We start from the raw sequence: 21589 nt of genomic DNA on the forward strand, positions 1-21589 counted from the left end.
TCGCGAGTTGCGAGAAGACACGTGCACGGAAGCAGCAAGCAGTAGCGGGCGGCAGAGCTGAAATAAAGGGGGCTAGTGGTAAAAGGATCTGATGGAGGGGTAGCGAAAGGGGTAGAGGGCAGCGGACGGCCCCTGGACGGAGGGCGGCTTGGAGGTCCCGGCTGGCTCTCCGTACCTTCGGTGCTGTGCTGGTTCCACAACTTCTGGATACGCGAGGTTAGGGTTTATCAGACAGAATCAGCTGTGAGATTTAGAGTCAGCAGTCAGCCCTCTGAATTCAGAGATTCGTCACTTGTCGTTAATATTGGGACTCAGGGGGTTGGTAGATTCAGTATTTGGGATGCCAAGGGAGCCTGTCTTGATTCAGGATTCAGCACCGAGGGGTTAGTTTTAAGATTCAGGTTCAGCAGCATATAGAGAGTTTTTGCTAGGGTTTGGATTTGTCAAATGTAGATTAGTGTTTAATACTTGAAATTCACTCTTGGGATTGTAGTTAAATATTTGGGGCTCATTCAGGATTTGAGGTTTAGTATTCAGGGTTCACTATTGAGATTCAAGGATTAACATCTAGAGTGAGGATAAACAATTTGGGAATTGGTGGTTTTGGGGGTTTGGGTTTTTTGAGGTTTGGGGTGTGAAAAGGTCTATTGCTGAGTTTCTGAGTTTGTGGCCAGAGGGAAGTCTGTTAGGGATCAAACTGCAGGGTATAGATTTCAGAATTTGGGAGGAATCACTGTCGGGTTTGAAGGCCGACTGGAATCTGGGTTGGGGTTTGAGATGTGCAGGATTTATGAGGTGGTTGCCCAGGGAGGGACTATACTGAACCTTGGATTTACATCCTGGGAGAGAGACGGCTCAGTGTTGCTATTTGGGGTTTGGTTGAGGTAGGAGTGGGGTTTCTGGGTTGGGGTATGAGATCTGAGCCTGACTTCTCTTTTGGGATTTGGAGTTTAGGAAGCATTCGTCATCATGCTTAAGGCTGTGATCCTGATTGGAGGCCCTCAAAAGGGTGAGGAGCCAGGGGGAGAGAATGGAGGAGGTTGGGCTGGAGTGCTTGGTGGGGTGGGGACAGAGGGAGGCAGAAAGCTGAAACGTGCTTCTCTGTCCTCTCCCAGGGACTCGCTTCAGGCCTTTGTCTTTTGAGGTGCCCAAACCCCTGTTTCCGGTGGCAGGGGTCCCCATGATCCAGCACCACATTGAGGCCTGTGCCCAGGTAACTCCATAGGCTTCCCGCTCCCACCTCACTTCCTGCTCATCTCATGTCATATTTCCTCCTTTTCCAACCATGACCTCTTCCCACCAGGCAGAACTCCAGGGACCACCATTTACAAATGATAGTGTGAATGGCACCGCCTGGGAGTTCGCAGGGCAGCTGTGCTGCTGTCTTCCCTTATCTAGTCTCATCTGGCCTCTTCTTGGTCAGAATTCACAACAGTTTTTAAAAGCATGGAATGAGATTAGGCAGGAATCTTAGAGACAACTTAAAACTGTAGCATGGGAAACCTTAATAAAGAACAGAATCTTACTACCCTTGCTCATTATGGAGCTAATTCCTTTATTGTTTTTGGTATTGGGATAGGCAAGGTTTTGATTTAAGTCCAGTCTTTGCGTGCTATAAGGCACTGAGCAAATTTCTTACCCTTTCTCAGCCTTAGTTTCCTTAATTGTAAAGTGGGGGTGATTAGTCCCACTTTGTGGCGGTGGCAAAGCTTAGAGATGATATTTGTAAAGTACCTAGTACAAGGTAGGCACTTGATAAATGCTATCCTTACCTCACACTGATCTCAAGCTCAGATTGACAGATAATAAGTTTGGGGGGAAATGAATGGATTATCCTTTAATGCAACTTGGTAGGTACAACCTTTCCTAGGGCGAGCCCTGCTTCAGATGTGGAGGTGTGGGGGGAATAGTAGAATAATAAAAGATTGAAAGATTAGGGACTGAGACTTCCTCTGACTCTCCCATTGTCCACAGGAGAGATCAGGCCGGCGTAGTGAAGTGAGTGTCCAGGGCACCACAGCTGAGACTGAAACTGTGGGTCTGGACTTTGGGCCAGTACCAGGCATCTCTCTCTGCTGTCATTCTCTCCTGTCAGATGTGTTTTTTTCTCCTAACTTCTTCCCTTGTTCTCAGGTCCCTGGGATGCAGGAGATTCTGCTCATTGGCTTCTACCAACCCGATGAGCCTCTTACCCGGTTCCTAGAAGCTGCCCAGCAAGAGTTTAACCTTCCGGTCAGGTCAGGTGTTTGTGCGCATGTGCTGCATGGGTGTAGGGGAGTGGTGCCAGGCGTCTTGAGTTCTTGGGAATGGGTTGAGTTAGCATCTGCCAGAGGTCACCCTCACACTAGGAGGATTTTTATTTGGGCATCCCTGAAACCCTGAATATATTGTTTCTTTGGGGGCCTTGGGCAGATGTATTCTGGGAAAAGGAGAGGTCAGGTACCTAGGCTCATGGTAGCCTTCTCCTCTCATCTCACTGAGCTGGCTCTGGGTTCCCTGGGGACAGGTACCTGCAGGAATTTGCCCCTCTGGGCACAGGAGGTGGTCTCTACCACTTCCGGGACCAGATCCTGGCTGGGGGCCCCGAAGCCTTCTTCGTGCTCAATGCTGACGTCTGCTCTGACTTCCCCTTGAGTGCCATGTTGGCTGCCCACAGACACCAACCTCACCCCTTCCTTCTCCTGGGCACCACGGTGAGAGGCCCTGGAAGGCTGGAGGGTGTCGAAGGGGTGATCCAGAGAGGTTCCTGGAATACAGGCTGTCGGGGAAGCAGGACCAGCCCAGGGAGTTGGAGTGGAATCGGGCGTTAGGAGGGAGAGGTGCCAGAAACCCCAGAAGTGGTGGTGGAGACCCCGATGCTTTTGACTACTCAGAAGTAGGGAGGGGGAGGGCAGCTGTCAGTTCTCACCCCAGCTGAAGGCTTGTCAGTGGCGGAGCTGCGTGCCAGGTGCCATAGGGGAGGGAAAGCAAGAAAAAGAAAACAGGCCTTGCTGCCCTGGAGCAGGCGGGTTACGATGTGTCTGTCTTTCAGGCTAACAGGACACAATCCCTCAACTACGGCTGCATTGTAGAGAATCCACAGACACATGAGGTGAGAGGAGAGAGGGGGCTGGCTGGGTGCCTAATCTGTCCATCGTCATTCTCCCATCCATCAGCCTCTAGAGGATGCTGGAATGGTATGGGGTGGGCCCCAGGCTTGTCAAACAGGTGGGGCACATCCTCCGTTGGTCCTCTTCTGTGCCTTTAAGAAAGATCAGTGAAGAAGTAACAGTTAATTTCCATGGGTGTAGTGCTCCAATAGACATATGCACAGGGTGCTATGGCAACACAAAAGGGGCCCAACCCAGCCTACCTGGATGAGGGTGGGGAGGGTTCCCTGGAGGAGGTGAGGTCTGAGCTAAGTATGTCAAGATGAAGGAGACAGGAAGGCATTGCAGATAAAGGGAACACTATGTGCAAAGGTATGGAGGCAGGAAATAGCATCGTGCCTCCAGAACTGTGAAGGTGGGAACATAACCGGCAAGACAGATGATCTCTGCCCCTGTCTCTGAAACTCCCTGCCCCAGAGGCTAACTGACTTTCACACACCCTTTCATTTGTTCAAGCTTTAGTATTAAAAATACATATGAACACACGCGCACGTGCGCACAGTTTTGTGTTAGGCACTAGCTAGGTGTAAGGAACAGAGCCAGAAAGACACAATCCCTGCCTCTCAGGAGCACTCAGTCTAGTGGGAGACAGTCAAAAATCAACCACTTCAAGTGACAGGTACCACGGGTGAGGTGTGGCCAGAAGACAGGGAATGCCCAGAGCTGAGCTAACTCTGGGGTGGACAAGAGTGGACGTAGAGAGGGAGCAATCGTGTCACCTGGGGTTTGAAAGCTGAGTTTTCCGGAGGAAGGGCATTCCAGGCATCTGCATGCAGCAGCCTGGAGCTGTATTCCGGAGGCACTGGGAGGTGGGGAGGATTGGGAAGAAGGCAGGTAGTTCAAACTTATCGTAAAGATGAAGTTGAAGGTCAGTGGCAAGAAGCACTGTGCGTTTTAGGAAGACACTGCAGTGGCAGCAGGGAGAACCTGGAGATCGGAGGTCTTAGGGGATGGTGGCTGTGGCCCCTCCTCTGTTGACCCCAGCACGCTCTGTCCTCAGGTCCTGCACTATGTGGAGAAACCCAGCACTTTCGTTAGTGACATCATCAACTGCGGCATCTACCTCTTTTCCCCAGAAGCCCTGAAGCCCCTTCGGGATGTCTTCCAGCGTAATCAGCAGGATGGACAACTGTGAGGCAGGCCCCGTGGCCCTGTAACCCCCAAGTACCCCCAGTTACAGCCCCCCCAGTCTCTGCTGTCTCCACCTCAACTTGCTCACCTTCCCCCTTCCACTTGTCATCTCCGGCTGAGCCGCCCCATCCCTCCCCTTCTAACCTCATTCTGTCCCTCTTCCTTATCCAGCCGAGTTCTTCCCATCACTGCCTGCCCACTTCCCTTCTGGTCCATTTCTCTTTAAGCCCTGAGTGTCCCAGAGATGTCTTTCAGAACAGACGGCAACACACACACTTGGGCGCACACATGCTTGGATGCAGACACACACACACACACACACACACACACACACACACGAGCTGAGGAGGCTCCACTTGGAGCATAGCATCCCAGAGCCCTGCTCGCAACAAGTCACAGTCCCAGGGTGGTCCTCCTAGGCCTAGGAACTGTTCCCTTCTATGGCTTCCCTGTCTTCATTCCCTCTCACGCCTCATTCACTCATAGCCATCTTCTTACTCCCACCCATATCTCTGCTTCTCTCTCCGTCTCTCCTGGCCTCTGTTTCTGCTGAGCTGGCATCTCTACCATCTCCCTCTCCCTCTCTTTCTGTGACTGTCTCTGCCCTCACCAGCTGCCTTCCTCTGGGGTGAGTCTGTCTGTGTTTCATTCCATCCAATGAGAGGGAGGGGGACTGGAGGTGGGGTTCAGAGGTGTGGGTGGGGAGGAGGACGGGAAAATTAGGGGAAGCCAAGTCTTGTCACTCTTTCTGGACAGGGGGCAAGATAGGCAGCAGGTGTATGCCAAGGGCTTTCCTGGGATAGCGCCCCAGCTGGGACCGTGAGGGGGTGATGTGTGTGAGCAGTGGGAGAGTTTCCTGGGATGTGAGCATCCCTTTGGAGAGAATCTGAGCAGACCTTGCGAGGTGGTGGGGTTCCCTCTGATTCCCATCCTGGAGAGACTGTGTTGGCCCCACAGATGGTCTCAGCTGGGGTACTGATGTCAGCATCCCTTCCTCTGCCAGGGAGGACTCTTCAGGCCTGTGGCGGGGGGCAGGCACCATCCGCCTGGAGCAGGATGTGTTCTCAGCCCTGGCTGGGCAGGGCCAGATCTACGTGCATCTCACAGATGGTATCTGGAGCCAGATCAAGTCTGCAGGGTATGGCAGGGGCCTCTGGTTGGGGCTGGGTCGCCCAGGGGTTGAGACTGCAGAGCAGTGGGCACAGGCCCTGCTGGCCCCTGAGTTCCTGCTCCACTCTGTGGCCCTCAGCTCAGCTCTGTATGCCTCCCGCCTCTATCTGGGCCAGTACCAGCTCACTCACCCAGAACGCCTGGCCAAGCACTACATGGGGGGGCCACGGATCCGAGGTACCCACCCTGCCCCAATTCCTCACCTCTGCCCCCCACCCCAACCCCCTCTCCCCTCAGAGCCATGGCTCCTGACTTCACACGCAGAAGTAAAATTGCAATCCCTCCTCTCCCTGAACGAGATATGGTTTGGGATATTTGTCTCCAGGTCCTCTCTTCTGCTTCTAGGAAACGTATACATCCACCCAACAGCTAAGGTGGCCCCGTCCGCTGTGGTAAGTGGCAGACCAGCCCAGGGAGATTTGGAAGGTGGCTGTCAGGATGGGTGGGGCGGTTTGGGTACCTTGGAGTGCTGGTCTCTGCTTTGTAACAGCCTGTCACGCAGCTTCCTGCAGTTCCCGTCCCCGTATCTGTTCTGTGAGGGTACTGGATTTGGGGTCTTTCAAGACCCTCCAGGACTTATGGTATGTGCTCTGCTCCACAGCTGGGCCCCAATGTCTCCATTGGGGAGGGGGTGACTGTGGGCGAAGGTGTGCGGCTCCGAGAGAGCATTGTCCTCCATGGAGCCACGCTTCAGGTAAGCACCTGGGCGCACGCAGCAGGGTCTGGCGCCCCATGAGGCTGAGGGGAGGGTTGGACCCCATGGGCTCTGCGTCTGGTGCCCTCTCACCGCACCCCCCAACACACAATGTCCTGTTTGGCAGGAGCACACGTGTGTTCTGCACAGCATTGTGGGCTGGGGGAGCAGTGTGGGGCGCTGGGCCCGTGTGGAGGGTACCCCCAATGACCCCAACCCCAACGACCCCCGAGCCCACATGGACAGTGAGAGCCTCTTCAAGGATGGGAAGCTGCTGCCTGCCATCACCATCCTGGGTATGGCTTCCCAGGGGATGCGGGGCTGAGAAACCTCCACAGGTGCCGGGTGGGATCTGTGGGGAGCACTTGTGCATGCACGAATGTGTGTGTGTGTGTGTGTGTGTGTGTGTGTTTTCCTCTAGCAAACATTTACCAAGTCCTGCTGTGTGCCAGGCCCTGTGTGAGTCACTGGGGGCACCGGGCCAGAGCACAGATGGGCAGGGAGGGATGCCTCCCGATGGCAGTGGCCCCAAGCTCCTCCCCCCTCCCGTCTCCTCCATGGCCTCCCCCTGGTGCTCTTGTCCACGCCGCAGGCTGCCGAGTCCGGATCCCTGCTGAGGTGCTCATCCTGAACTCGATTGTTCTGCCACACAAGGAGCTGAGCCGAAGCTTTACCAACCAGATCATCCTCTGAGGGGGCTGTCAGAAGGCCCCCCCAACTCCGACCCCTCCAGCCTCTGTCTAGAATGGACCTGAGACGCCAGGCAGGATCTTCACAGACCCGGAGCAACGTGGGTGGGCAGAGGACTCCGGGCTCCGTCTCCACTCACTCCCTAATAAACCCCATGAACCTTGGAGCCTGCACGGACTCCGTTTGTGCCTGGGCTGGGGTGGGGGTGGGGGTGGAAGGGGGGCAGCTGAGTCAGGCCCCCCCACATTAGCATTTAAATTGGAGTCCTCGCTGCGGGCTCATGAATAATGAATCTGGAGCCCTGGTAAATCTCCCCCTCCCACTGCCTCAGCCTCGCACTGCTCCAGAGGAAGGCCCTCAAGGCTCCCAGCCTGCCGGCCCGCCTTCACCCCCACCCTGGCGCTGCCTGCCTGCCTGCCTCCCTGTTCCTCTTCACTGGGCCTGACTCAGGCCCGGGAGCGGAATGCTTCCGAAGGGAAGGGTGAAGGATTTCAGTTGGGCAGTGAGGTGCGGGGCGCAGGCCCGAGGTTTGATCACCCAACACCTGCTGTCCTTGGTTCTCGCGGAGCCTCAGCCCCGCCCATTTTATGCTTTGCCAGCTACCTCCGCTCCTAGCCCCGCTTTTGGCAGGTGGGGGGCGTTTCTCCCTGGCCCTCCAGAGGCCTGGTGTCTGTTTGCTACTCCCCTGGCAGGCAGGGTGGGTCTGTAATCAGCAGGCAGCGTTGTTCTGGGCGGGGAGGATACCTGGCCACCTCCCACCACCGCGGCTTTGCCCTTCAGGAGGTCCCAGTCCTCTACATTCCGGAAGCCCCTGAGAAACCCAGCGTCGCTCGTGCTCTCCCATGACCCCCACATGCCCCTCTTGGTGCCCCCCCCCTTCCCCAGCTGTGGGTGCGGAGCTTAGTTGCCAGATGAGCTGGTAATGATCGTAATCTGCTAATTGAGAGGAATCTAATTACCCGAAGAGAATGGGGGGGCAGGGTGTGGGTAGGAGGGAGGAGGGGGTCCTGGCAGCAGGCAGGGGTGCAGGCGGCAGGGTGCCGGGTCTCGTTATCAGCATGAGGGTCTGGGACAGAGCCCAGGATTTCATAGCTTCGTTAGCTGGGCAGTTGGGAGATGCTCTTGTCCAGGAGCTGGGCTGAGGGTGACATGGGGATGGGACTAGATGTGATTTCCCTGCAGGCGGTGTGAGAGCGCCGGAAATACCCGGTGTTAGCAGTCCTGACCTCTAACCTGCTTGACTCAGCCCCCTCCATTTCCTCAGCTTCTTGCCTCCAGCCCAGACCTTACATCACCTCTGCGTGGGGTTGGGAGGAGGCCGCAGATACCTACTCTGGACCTGGGGTCAACTCCCTGAGGAAGGGGCTGGGAGAGGGGTGGGCCTTAGGGGTGGGGGGCTGGGTCCTTTCCCTTTTCCCAGTCCTGACCCTTCTGTTCCAAGTGGTTGGCAGAGGCCATGGCAGCTCCATCATAAATATGATAATTTAATTATTTTCTCAGCAAAACACCGTGAAATCCAATAAGTCTGTGTCAGGCCCTGGCCCCCGGGACCCCCCTCCTAGGCCCAGTGGGGGGTGGGGACATGGTGGGGAGAGGCACTGGAAGGGGAAAGGGTCAGTGTTTGAAGTGAGAGGGGGCTAGTGAAGCTGAGGTCTTTGTAATGTACCCCCCAGGCTGATGGAGTCACTGTTGTGTGTGTATATGTACTCAGGCGGGAGGGGGTGGGGGATGTTAGGAGAAGTTGTAATGCCCCCCACTCCTCTACAGCCTTGTCTACTGTGGGAGGGCACAGCTCAGGGCCCAGGATGTGAGAGCCCCCTGCCTCTGGAGGGGAGAGAGCAGGGAGCCCCCTTTTCTATCACCTCTGGGACCTCATTGTCCCTGTAGGGATAGGAGGGTGCTGGCCCCTTGGAGGGGTAGAGAAGGGAGAACTGAGGGAACTGGGCTGGGAAGTGGGGGATGACGGGGGAGGAATGCGGGGGAGGGGTGCGCTCCTGCCATTAGTGCTTTTTTCGGTTTCCATAAAAAGATTATTCTGTAAAATCAGCTCGGGGAAGCGAGCTGGGGGCCGGGTCCCTGGCACCAAGCATGATGGGGCGACTGGGGAGGGGAGCTGGGTATGGGGACTGAGTGTGGAAAGAGATTGGGATGGGCTTCTGGAGCCAGCGAGGGGGAGAAGCCGAGCCAAGAACACATTGGGAGGAGGCTGGCCAGGACATGATGGGGCGGGGGCAGGGCCCTAATCTCCTTCCTGCCCCTTTGGTGGGGCTGCCCTGGACCCAGGCCCACCCCCATCTCCATCTCCTCCCTCCAGCACTTAGCAGCCATTATGGGGGGGAGCAGATTGCAGCCCCCTCCCTCTCTCTGGGAAGCAGGCACAGCTGGGGCCCCGCCACATCTGCCGCATCAGCACGGAGCACAGCTGGGTGTGCCCAGAGCCATGATCCCCAAAACACAAAGGGGGCGGGGGCCAAGGAGAGCCCAGACCCCTGAGACAGGCACACTGACACCTCTGCCAGCAGACACATACTCCTTGAGGCGAAGCTACACCCACCACCACACACGCTCCCTCATGTGCAGAGACAGGAGAACTGACAAACATGCAATTACTCTGCCCCGCCCGCCACCCCCGCTCCACTCTCCCCACCCCTCCTCCTCCTCCCCTTGGGGCTCCCCTCCGCCACCTCTGAACCGCCCAGGGCTCTCATCTGGAGGGTGCAAGGGCCTCACCCTCCCCAAGCACACCCTTCTGGGAAGCTGGGAGAACAGGAGGGCTGGGGGTGGTAAGGGGCTTCTGGTCTGAGGCGGGAGCCTGGAGAAGCCACCTGCCATGCCCATACCCCTCCCCACAAAAAAACCCCTTTGAAACGCTGGTCCTTGCCACCCTGGCATGATGAGGTCTCCATGCCAGGGCGGACTGGCAGGTCACCGTAGACTGTCGTTCCCAGTGACACTGGGTTTCATTGCCCACCTCGCGGTGCTTTGTGCCCTAAGCGTCTTGCCAGATCTCAGCGGCTCCCAAGGTGGGCCCTGCCCCTTACCTCCACCCAACCCTCAGCAATACACCTGTCTGCTTAGCTCTGCTACCTCTGACATGTATAGGGTGTGGGGAATCACCAATGGTGGGACACACCCCCTCCCCAGAAGAGATAAGCAGGGGACCCTTCTTTCCTCCGTCTTTCCTAGGCAATGACCACATCTTGGCCTCTGATTAAATCCTGACCCTTTGATAGCCCTCGTTTCTCCCATCTCCTTGGCCTGGATGTCTTGACCTCAACCCTCTCTTCCCGCCCCCCCCTCCGCCCCTCCTCTCCGTGTCCCACGCCTTGCCCCCGCCCCTGCCCCTCAGAGCTTTAATCCCTCCTGCTGCTTTGCCTCCTTATCTGTTCCCAGCAGCTTTCACTGCTGCAAAGCCCTCTCCCCCTCCTTCCCTGGATCTTCTCCCCCCCTCCTTCCCTGGCTCTCTCTTCCCTGACCAGCACCCCACCCCCCAGCCTGTCTCTGCCTCTCAGGCCCCTTGATGGCTCCTGGATGACACCAGATCTGCACCCCAGTGCCCTTTGCCCTCTCGCCAGCCTCCGGTCAAGAGTTGCCAACTGCCCACCCACTCCTACACTGGCTTCCTCCCCCGGCCCCTGAAGGCCCCACAGATGTGGTCAGTTTCTGTCCAGCCAAGACTTTTCATCTTCTTCTTTCACTGCTCTCCCCTTCCTGGCCCCCTCGCCTGTCCCCCCAGCAGCTTCTCCATCTTGGATCTGGTCTCTTCAGTCCCCGTGACCCATTGGCTTGGCTTGGGTATCCCTAAAGGGGATGGGGTTTTTGTAGAAGCCACAGGGCAGGGGTCGGGGCTGAGCTAAGCTGGCCCTAGGACAGGGTTGGGGGTGCAGAGTGCTGGTGGGCAGTGGGGGCAGGGCCTGGCAGTGGGACCCTAACCCTCCTAAGTCGCCTCAGATCACGTCCGGGCCTCCCCACCCCCCTTCTCTGGGACTCTCATTAACCGCTTCTCCTGCCTCGTCCGCAGCATAAATAACCCAGATAAATCAGCCGCCGTCCGCCCCCCGCCCCTCGGCCCCCGCACAGCCCGTTTGTCACTGCTGCTCGCTCACCAGCCAGGCCTGCCCAGTCCTGGCCTCCCCCCACCTTGTCCCTTCCCGTCCCTGTCTGTCCCACACTGGCTCATCCCTTGGTCTGGGACAGGTGTCGGGGACGGTGAGGGTGGTAAGGGGGTGTCCTGTGGGACGGGGGGAGGCTGGAGACTCTAGGAGAATGCTGTCTAGGAGTTTGGGGGTCTTGTCATTTACGAATGGGGCCACCCAGACAAGGAGTCTGAGGCCCACACGTGGTGGGAAGGGGCAAACGCAGCTCAGCTTGGGGGTCCCTGCGCTGGGAGAAGAGGCAGAGCCCCAGACGCCCCGATGCAGAAAGGGGTTAGAGGCGCCCTTAGAGCCCTCCAGCTGGATCCTGGGGGTCTCCAGGTCTGCCTTTGGGCATGTTGCCCGAATCAGACCTCTTAGCCTCCCAAGTGCTCCGAGTCAGAACCATCCTGCCCTCCCTGTCGTCTCCCTGATCCTCTGGCCCCCATTCCCGTACCCTGCCTTGTCAGGACGCACAGGTGCCACTCCAACCTCACCTCTCAGTCCATCCACCATTCTCTTTTGTGGTCAGGAAGCCTAGGGGGCTCCACCCTGGGGGGCGGAGAATTGGGCTGGAACAATTCTGGGGAATGGGGACAACTGGAGGACAGAGGACACCTGCTAAGGCTTCGCAGCCTGACCCTGCAGCCACCCCTACCCCTGGATCCCCGAGTGCCCAGCACCCACACTCCCAATTAGAATCCCTCCCCTTTCGCTCACACCCAGCTCCGGTCCTGGCCAGCCAAACTTGGCTCAGATGCTCACTGCAGGGGGCAGCTGGTCCCCAGGGAGTGAGTGGAGGAAGCAGGGAGGGGATAGGGTAGCTGGGCGCTGGGCTGGGGGTGGGGGTGGGGAAGAAGCTGGGCTGGGCCCCAGGGACCAGCTGGGCAATGAGCCGGGGAAGCAGCCGGGAGGCTAAATGAGGGAGATTATCACCCAACTGCAGCCGGGCAGAGAGGGAGGCAGGCAGGGAAGCGGGGAGAGGGAGGGGAGAAAGGACGGGGGCCAGAGAGAAAGGGGGTGTAGAGGGAAGGGGGAACATAAGAGGCTGGAGAAGTGGGGGTGGAGACCAAGGGATGGGCTGAAAAGATGTATGTGGGGGACTCCCACTGAGTATAACCAGATTCCTGGAGGTCTGGGAGACTGGATGATGGGGACTTGGGGACAATTGGAGACAGCTGGCTGTGGGGCATTGGTGGGGGTGCGTGCAGTTAACTGCTGTTCCACTTCCCAGTGTCCTGGAGCCTCCCCTCCTCCCCCCACACTGGGTTACCATCCAACTTGGTAGAAGGCTTCCTGCCCCGCCCTCAGGATGAAAGAGGGTGTGCTCTCAGCACAGGAAGGAGACCAGTGTGTTCGGGGGTGTATGACCCCATGATCTCAATGGATGGCAGGGAAATTTAGGGACATGCACTGAGCCCAGGTCAGCAATGAGTACTGGGGAAAGCTTGGGGGGCAGCTCCCCGCTTTCTTGGCAGAGCCCCAGACTGAAGTAACCTTAAAAAAGCAATTAAATCACCTTTTAAAAAAAAAAAAAAACAGTAAAGAAAAATCAATACTAGGAGAAAGGGGAAGAGAAAGGCTGGGGGAGGACAAGAAGGTGAGGGAGAAACACTGGAAGGGTCTAGACTGGAAGTCCTGCGGGGGGGGGCAGCATGGGGGGGGGCCTGGACAGGGGGCAGAGAGGGCTATCTGGTCACCTGAAGACTCTGAGTGCTAACTCACAGCTGCTTCCAGGGCCAACCCTTTCCCCCCTTTGGGATGCTGCCAGATGCAGCCCCTAATGCCCAGGGTCTATCTTCCCAGCTTGTGGGGAAACCCAGCCACAGGGCCCTTGAGGAAGCTACTTTGAGGAGAGGCTGGGGACAACCCCAGCAGGGTGTCATGCATGGCCAGGGGCCTGGGGGTATGCGGGCTACATACTGGGGTGACCTACGAGGATGGCACTGACCCAGTCTTGCAGCAAGGGGGGGCAGAGTGGCTCCTTGCCCCTCAGGGCAACCATTGCTGGGCCCTCTTCCCAGGGCCAGGCAGGGGCTGCACCGGGGGGCAGGTCTGACGCAGGGGAGGGGTGGCCACTGGGCAGCGGGTGGACCTCGGGCTCTAATCCCCAGCAGCTGCCGTTTCCCTCAGATCGATTCCCTTCTCACTTTTTTTTCAGCTGCTGGTTCCGCGGCTCAGATCGATGGAGCCGCCTCCCCCGCCCCTCTGAGCTTCCTCTCCCTGCTGCTCATTAGCGCCCCGATTAATCAGCCCCCCCCTCCTCTAGGGGACAAGTGCTTCCTCTCCCATGAGGGCTCATGCTCTCACAGGGCCCCCCAGAGCACATGTTATTCACTGTGACCACCCCCACCCGGGGGCACCGAGGCATCTCCTGCTGGCCTGCCAACAGGGGCCGTCCCTGCCTGTGATAACAGCCCATATGCTTGCCTCCCCTTGGTAGGACAGCAGCCACCCCAGGGCTCCCCTACTCCACTCTGCCAGGCACCCCCTGCGTCGTTTCTTCAGGATTGCACTTCCTGCCATCCAAGCCCGGCACATTTCTACTCCTGCCAGTACCATTTGGCCTCTCTGCTCCCTGGCCTGTTCACCCAACAGCCCCTCCCCACACCCAATCTGGTTGTGGCTAGAAATTTGGGAAACATCTGGGGAAGCAAAGTGGCCACAGATATGCAAGGGTGCCCTCTTCCCAGATACTCCAGTGACTGAATTTGGGGGTGGGGCAAAGTGGTGGAGGGGTGACCAGCATCCCAAAGGGGGCAGAGTATGGTAGGTGTGAACATCGGGAGTAAACCTCTAGGGAAGCCGAGAACGTTGGTGGCCTCACCTTTGTCCCCTTGTCTATCTTGCTCTCCTCTGCCCGCCCCCATTCAAACAAGTGGCTCTGCTAAGTAGTTTCTGGAAGCTACTGTGGGTGGGGTAATGGGGTCGGGTGGTGGCGGGTGCTGGAGTCAGGAGTCAGGGAGGCCAGGAGCCGGGAGATGGAGTTGGCTGACCCTTCCTGGGGCGTGGTCCAGAAAAGTGGCAGAATGAGCCACAGACTCCGGGTACAGCACTCCTCCCTGGGTGGCCTGGGAGTGGGACCATGTGAGGACCCCATGAGTGGCTAGGGTATAGCGAGAGTTTAGGGGTCAGCCCTACCAGGGCTCAGGCAAGGACCAGGGATCCCTGCCCTGGGCTGGGGGCTGCCCCCTCCCCAGGCCTGGCTCCTGCTGCCATGCTGCCGGTGAAACACTGTTGACATGTCCTGAATTATTAAGCACGGGGTGGGCTCCGGAGCACATGCTGAGCGGAGCGGCTGGGGCTGCGCGTGGCGGAGCAGCGCTGCTCCCTCGCTCACTCGCTCGCTCGCAGGGACACACGCAGGGGCTGACAGCTGTGCTGGTGCTGATAAGGGAAGCCACAAGGAGACGATCGAGGAGAGAGACAAGCGGCGGCAGAGGCGGCAGCGGCAGAGGCAGCACCAGGGCTGCGGAGCTGCTGGGAGTGGGAGCGACTCCCCCACCTCAGGCCCCCACCCTGTCCCTGTCCTCCTCCTGCTTGCCCTGAGTTTAGAAGAGCAGCCGCTGCCACCAACACCACTCCGGAGGGCACCGGGGGCTGCTGGCCAGGGAGGGACAGGGGCAGGAGGCTCCGGCCAGTCCCAGCAGCTGGGGACAGATGCCGATCGAGATTGTGTGCAAAATCAAATTTGCAGAGGAGGATGCGAAACCCAAGGAGAAGGAGGCAGGGGATGAGCAGAGCCTCCTGGGGGCTGCGCAGGGGGCAGCAGCACCCCGGGACCTAGCCACCTTTGCCAGCACGAGCACTCTGCATGGGCTGGGCCGGGCCTGTGGCCCAGGCCCCCATGGACTTCGCAGAACCCTGTGGGCACTGGCCCTACTCACCTCGCTGGCTGCCTTCCTGTACCAGGCGGCAGGCCTGGCCCGGGGCTACCTGACCTGGCCTCACCTGGTGGCAAGGGACCCCGCTGCCCCAGCCCCAGCGGCAGGCTTCCCAGCTGTCACCCTCTGCAACATCAACCGCTTCCGGCATTCGGCACTCAGCGATGCTGACATCTTCCACCTGGCCAATCTGACAGGGCTGCCCCCCAAAGACCGGGACGGGCACCGTGCCGCCGGCCTGCGCTACCCAGAGCCCGACATGGTAGACATCCTCAACCGCACTGGCCACCAGCTTGCCGACATGCTCAAGAGCTGCAACTTCAGTGGGCATCACTGCTCCGCCAGCAACTTCTCTGTGGTGAGTCCTGCCAGCTGGCCCGCCCGGCCTGGGGTGGCTAGAAGCTGGCGGGGATGGGGTGGGGGTGGGGGTGGTGCGTGGGGCATCCTCAACGGGGCTTCCCTTCCTTCCGCCACCAGAGGCTGGCCTCACGTCTCACCCAAGCCTGGTGTTTCCCTTTGGCTCCCTAGCCATGGAGCAGGGGACACTCAGGGGCTTACCCTGGCGTTGCTGCTCCTCTTCTTGGCTTTGCTGCTGCTGCAGTGCCCAGGTCTGGGGCGGGGGTTCCTGGAGTGGGACCAGGGGCCCCAAAGCTGGTTAGCTTGCATGGAAGGAATGCCAAGGCTGGACTAACTGACCCCACTTTTCTCTTGCTCCCTTTTTCTTCTATGGCTACTGGATTCTTCTCCCCGCCAAATAAGGGTGATGGGGAGAGGGTGTTTGGGGGGGCTCCAGCAAGGGAGGCACTCAGACTGCCTCCTGGGGAGGTGGCCAGACTGGCCGGCTGGATAGAGACGATCTTCCTGTACACTGGGTGCCAGTGTCTCTTCTCTGTCTCTGTGTGTCTCTCACACACACCCCCTTTCACAGACTCCCTTACACATCTCTCTTTCATGCTGCCCCTCTGGCTTCTCCAGCTTTCCAGGCCCTCCCTCCGTTTCCTGGTTCCTGCTGCTCCCTTGCCGGGCTCTGGCTCTGACACTGAGAATCACTCATTCACTCTTCTTATGTGCACGGCTCACCCTCACTGCTGCCCAGCACACACACACACACACACACACACACACACACACACACGTACTGCTCGGGGACAGTTTCCTGCACACTCTCTGTCACACACTCAGTGTCCCTGCCACTACTCTCATGTGCACACCTACACACCCACACAGCCAGGGAGCCACTCGTCTCCATGCCCACATCCCAGCTCTTAGCTGCCGAGGACAGGGTCACGCCATGGATGCCATCCCCTCTTGTGACAACCCCTCCATCTACCTCAACCCCTGCTCCCCACGGGGGCTGCTGGCGCCATCTCTCACATGTGTGAATACAGACACACATACTGTCACCGGGAGTCGGTATGTCGGCTTGGGCTGTCCTCCCAGGCACACCTCCCCAAATCAGTGTGTGAGTGTGGGGGTGTGTTTTACATGCTGTCTATCAGTGCGCCATTCACCCAGCCACAGGGTATCTATTTTTCCTGGCGCTGGAGATGCCTGTCCCCAGTCCAGTTTACTCCCAGCATTGTATACGTGTGTGTTTTCATGCATGTACCACTGCCCAGTGCATGTGTAAATAGGTGTTGTTAACATGCTACCCACTCCAGGCCAGTCTCCAGTGCCAGCCCCAGAGATGGGGGACTTTCCCTCCTCATGGCCCAGCTGTTCTCCACCCGGTTCTCGCTCAGTCACTGCCTCAGTGTCACTAGGACACATGTTCCCACTAGATGCCTGGCTTCCACCATTCCTGTAGCCCCTGGGTCCTCCCGCCATTGGGGGAGGGGGGTTGGGTAGAAATGTAGGAAGGGACAGAAGGTAGAGGATTGTGCTGGAAGAAGAGTCAGAGGGCGCTGACCCATCTTTTAGGGAAAAAAAATCACCCCTCCTAAAGCCAGGGTTGTGAGAGTCTCCCAGAAAGAGGTGGGGTGCGGAGTGTGAATGTGGCCTTTTGGATCCATGGGGCTCCTCTGTTTGACATCCTTCACCCCTCCAAGTTGGGGGGACAGAGCCCAGTCTTAGCAGGTGCTCTTGGGGCAGAAATCAATGGGGGCTTTGTGTCCCTGAGCAGGAGTTTGTATCCCATGCCCTGGCTTGTGGTGGAAAAGAAAGGGGAAGAGTAATGAAACCTCAGTGGAGAGAAGGGGAGGAAGAGAGGGAGGGGTGAGGGAGGTGAGGGAGGCAGGGGTTTCTTGCCCAGCCCCCAGGAATGGAGGACGTGCTGGAGGATATGGGAAGAGGGAGTCCCCTGATCCAGGCTGGCGAGTGCCTCTGAATCCTGCAGATGCCCAGGCAGGGATAAAGGTGGGTCTCCCACAGGCCTTTGCTAACGCTGGAGCTGGAGAGAGGAGGACAGTACAAGTTTGTGGGTCTCATCTCTGTGGCTGAGGCAGGACAGCGAGGGGGGAGAAGCAAAACAAGCATTGAGGGACAGGAAATTCTCTTCGGATCCTACCCCCTGTCCCCCGCCCAGCCTAGACCCCATACCCTTCTACCTGTATCCCACCCCCCATCTGCTGAGTGTAACTGTCCATTGCACCTGGCATTCTAGGGCTGAGACTGCTGCAAATTCACAGGGCCTGGGACTATGGGTTGGGATGGGCGCCCATGATCCATGGCAATGGGGAAGATGGGGTGTATTATGGGGGCAAGATGGGAGAACGGGTATGGAGATGAAGACATGGGGTCTCTGATGAGGACATGAGGTCCACTATAGACTCCGTGGTGAGAACACGGAGCCACGATAGGGATTTGGGATATATGGTGGAGACATGGAAACAAAGACCAGTTGGTGGAGAACCTGCCAGGGTGCGGGTGGGGAGATGGTCAGAGACAGGCTTTGGGGAAGGGGCTGTTGTGTTTTCTGTTGCTTTCCCTGTTTCCTCCTTTCCACTTCCCACTCTGCTGTGACCTTTCCTCTGGAATCCAAGTTAATAAATGTCACATTTTCCAGCCTATTTTTACTCTGGGTAATGCACCCTCCCCCAGTCCCCTAAGCTGCTGCTCTTGCTTCTGTTACCACTGCAATTGCTCTCCCCCTACACTCCCTGAAATCCCCTCACTGACTCCCAGTCAGTCAGTCACTCAATCAACATGGCGTTCTGAGCCCCTACCTACCATATGCCAGGCTCCCTGCCAGGTGCTGCGGGGGGCGGGGGGGGGGGAGAACAAAGAAGGGAAGCCCCAGTCCCCAGGCCCTGTCCTCAAGCAGCCTACAGTCTTGCGGTGGAGCACGGACAGGGACACTCAAAAGCTTAACCAACCATGAAAGAGTTAACCAGCCATGCAAGCCAAGTGGTGTCGTAAGATGCCCGGATTAATTGCCAAACTAGGTACATGGATAGTAATAGCCTGAGTTCAGAGAGAGAGACCACCCTGAGCCAAAGGGAGCTGGGAAGGCTTAGGGGATGAGCCAGGCGGGGCTGGGTGAGCTTTGGAGAGTCTCCTGGGTGGTGAGGAGGCTCCCGCCTTTCTACGCATGCTCCCCTCCACGTAGCCCACCCAGCATTTCTCTCTCCTCTTGCCCTTCCCCTCCCCACTCAGTCTCCTACCAACTCACTCCCACCTCCTACTTCCACCAAGACCTGTATGCTCTCCCCTTCCTCTCCATTTCCTGCCACCATCTTCTCCCCCACCCCAGCGCTCCAAGCCCCATCTAGACTTAGCCCACTGCTGCTTGCTCTCAGCCTGCCCACTTCCTAGAAGGCAGAAGTTACTTTCTCCCTGGGCTTCATCTCTGGAGCTGTAAAATGCAAGGGTGGCTCTAATATTCAGTATCTCCTCTCAGATGGGGACTGTATGATGGGGCGGCCAGGTGCATGGGTTCTGGAGCCAGACCGTGTGGATTCGAACCTCGGCTCTACCCTTTAAACTATGTGCCCTTGGAGGACTCAGAAAAACTTCTGTAAGCATCAGTTTCCATAGTCATTAACTAGAATATTAGAACCTAAAAAAAAACCTGGGTGATTGTGAGGATTAAAGAGATGGCTTAGCACACTGCCTGGACGTAAACAGTGTGCACTCTGGAAGTGTCAGCTGTTGTAATGCCACCACCCCAGCTCCTGTCTCTCTTTGACCTGGTCCCGGCACCACCTGCCGTTTTCTGAACCATAAGCTGGCATCCTCGCTACTCTCCATCACCTAGCCTTCCCCTTTCCAGACCCTCAGGCCCACACGCTTCCCCTGGCCTAGTACTGCATTCCCATGCTATCCAACGCTCCCAAATACTCATGCACACATGCATAGGTGCAGGAGTGTGCACACGCCCGAGAGATCAGTGCTATCCCACAGGACATTCTGTGATGATGGAAATGTTCTGTGTGTGCGTTGCCCCACATGGCCGTCTCTAGCCACACCGGCTATTGAGCATCTTAAATGTGATCAGTGTGACAGAGAAAATGAAGGTTCAGTTCAAATAGCCGCATGTGGGTAGTGGCTGCCGTATTGGACAGTGCAGCTCTGGTCCTAGGAAAGAGGTTCCGTCTGCAAGATTGGGTGGGGCTAGGAACTCCAACTGGTATCAAAGGGAAGAAGGCGACAGCTGTGGGCTGTGATTGGAAGCCTGGCATCTAATCTCTGGGCTGAGGTCCCATGTTGATCTGAGTGGGGACACTGAGCTGTCTGGAAACACCACACGAGCAGTACACCTTTCTTTACAGGTACAGGACATGACCTTGGTCTTTTCCATTCTATTGTCTGGAAAATTGAGGTACGGGGGAGATGAAGAATCCTTGAGTAGGCAGGGGTAGGGCCCTGCCCCTCTGTGGGGTCCTCAGGGTTCCAAGCAGCCCTTGAAGGGTAGGGTGACCAGGGACCTGTGGGTGCCTCACTGTATCCATTCCCTCTAGGCTCTGACTTCCCTCCCCCTCCCAAACCTCCTTCCACACATGCTGGTGACTGCCGCGACTATTAATCACTCGCCCTGTTCTCTTCCTCTCTACTAATCAGGCACAATTAGACAAGGCCTCTTCCAGCTGGGCAGTCCCCCTCCCCGCCCTCCTCCCTCCTCTCTCAGCCCCACCCCACTGCCACCCAGGACAGCTCTGAGGCAAGCGAAGCAGCATGCAAGCCCTTACCACTCTCTGGCTCCCCTGGCCCTCAATTCGGCCCCCAATTCGAGGCCCCTTAGCAATCCCCTGCCTTCCATCCAAGCTTCCTCCTGAGCCTGTTCCCTTCTCTGGTGTGGTCAGGCCAATATTGACGGTCTCTGCTCACCCTCCTTGGTCATGGGAGGGGCTTCTGCACGCATATCCCAGCTCCATACGTTTGCCACTGGGGACTAAGGGCTGCCCCTTGCCTCCTTGATTGTGGAAGGGACGGGCTTCCCACCGAGGTTGGTTCAGGGCTCTTACTACCAGATGAGCTTACCTCTGACCCCCACCCCCTGTCCAGCCCTCGGTCCCCTCTGGTCCCATCTTCTCCTGAGGCATGAAACTTGAGAACATCTAATTGAACCCGTAATTCAAGCTTGGTCCTGACTTCAGGAGCCCTGCAGGTCGAGCCGGGGAGGGCATAATAGGGAAAGGTGGGGTCTGAGGAGAACTGAAGATGGCTTATCCTTAAAGGGAGCCATACCAGCCTAACTGTTGCCCTGTGGTCAGAGATGCCCAGTGTTGGCGGGGTTGTGATGGGGAGGGCGGTATCCTCCAATTTGTCCAGAGAAGCCCCAGGCCTTATTTTAGTAAAATTTTTCCTGATTGAAAAAAACAATACTCTGAGAACTACCTACAATTCACAGATGGCAGAAACCCAGTGTGCTTGCCCTCACCTGCCCTGCCACTGGCTGCTGCCCCTCGGCCCCTCCTGGAGGGGGCACTCTCAGTTCCCATTGGCCAATGGAGTTGGCAGAGGGGTATTTGAGTGGTGCTGGCCCAGCAGCCAAGGGCAGGGGCTGTTACTGTTACAAAGGACCGGTCTGCAAGGACAGCAGGAAGTGCCATGAGGGACGTGCCCCACCCGGCCCCACTCAGCAGCCCTGTGGCCTCTTCATTAATCAGGAATCAGCCCTGAGCTGGGCTCATTATCAGCTCAGCTTCTCACGGCAGCCGGAAGATGCTGATTAGCATTTGAAGAAATGGCCCCCATGTCCCCCTCCCGCCCTCCCTTTTTCTCTCCTACCCTTGCTTCCTCCTGGATCCCCACCCCTGCCCTTCTGCTTCCCAGAGGAATCTGCTCCCTCTCGTGGCTTGGCGGCAGGGCTGCCTCTGCCAGGCCCAGGCTGGGGTTCAGGAAGGATCAGGTATGGGGGGGGGCAGGAAGGAGGGAGCACCCCAGGGAGCATTTGAAGTGATGAGCCTCAGGGCAGCTCATGTTGAGGCCCCTGGGTGGAGGGGAGGGAATGAATGCCAGGTGCAGACTGAGGGTGGTCAAGGAGAGACACAGCTACCCTGGAGGAGGGGAGAAGAGGGCAGCCTCGGGCTGGTGAGTTCTCAGTATTTCCCTGCCCTTCCAGGCTCTCCCGGCAATGACACCTCCTTAAAGCAGCTGGGCAGAGGGGGTGGGGACAGCCAGAACCGTGGACAGGAGGCCTGAGGGTGGTTTTTTTGGGTTCTTTTCTTTTTTGCAAATCATGGTGCAGGCTTAGGGTCTTGGACCCATCCCAGATGAATGGAGGTGGGAAGGCAGGAGGACAGAGACCCCGAGGGTGGAGAAGGTTCAAAGTGCTGTGTGTTTTCCAAAAGGGGAGAG

General features: G+C 57.7%; 2 protein-coding genes and 1 long non-coding RNA gene across 7 annotated transcripts in view; 2 read left to right on the top strand and 1 right to left on the bottom strand.

Moving 5' to 3' along the window:
- On the top strand, positions 1–6998 carry GMPPA (GDP-mannose pyrophosphorylase A). 4 transcript variants are annotated; one of them, XM_019741807.2, is made up of 14 exons: positions 18–216; positions 955–1009; positions 1116–1213; positions 2134–2237; positions 2507–2693; positions 3032–3091; positions 4150–4280; positions 4894–4908; positions 5284–5418; positions 5530–5627; positions 5796–5842; positions 6052–6144; positions 6272–6440; positions 6737–6998. In XM_019741807.2, the coding sequence occupies exons 2-14, from the start codon at positions 970–972 to the stop codon at positions 6835–6837; spliced, it is 1278 nt and encodes a 425-aa protein (XP_019597366.1). In that variant the 5' UTR covers positions 18–216; positions 955–969; the 3' UTR covers positions 6838–6998. The 4 variants fall into 4 exon arrangements, with proteins under 4 accessions (XP_074170003.1, XP_074170001.1, XP_019597366.1 ...); XM_019741811.2 differs by lacking the exon at positions 4894–4908 and having other exon boundaries at positions 19–216; XM_074313902.1 differs by lacking the exon at positions 4894–4908 and having other exon boundaries at positions 1–78; positions 5530–5842.
- Positions 1532–21589, bottom strand: part of LOC141567313 (uncharacterized) — a 21568-nt gene continuing 1510 nt past the window's right edge. The window contains exon 2 of the long non-coding RNA XR_012489892.1: positions 1532–4157. This is a non-coding gene — a long non-coding RNA (uncharacterized LOC141567313). The remainder of the gene's footprint in view (positions 4158–21589) is intronic.
- The window catches only part of ASIC4 (acid sensing ion channel subunit family member 4), a 22594-nt gene continuing 14993 nt past the window's right edge, over positions 13989–21589 (top strand). The window contains exon 1 of one of the 2 annotated variants that reach the window (XM_074313894.1): positions 13989–15209. In XM_074313894.1, the coding sequence (XP_074169995.1) occupies positions 14628–15209 (582 nt within the window). In that variant the 5' untranslated portion in view covers positions 13989–14627. The remainder of the gene's footprint in view (positions 15210–21589) is intronic. The other variant, XM_019741805.2, reaches the window with a different exon arrangement.

This window comes from Rhinolophus sinicus, linkage group LG01 (genome assembly GCF_036562045.2).
Source record: "Rhinolophus sinicus isolate RSC01 linkage group LG01, ASM3656204v1, whole genome shotgun sequence".
Classification (NCBI taxonomy): domain Eukaryota; kingdom Metazoa; phylum Chordata; class Mammalia; order Chiroptera; family Rhinolophidae; genus Rhinolophus; species Rhinolophus sinicus.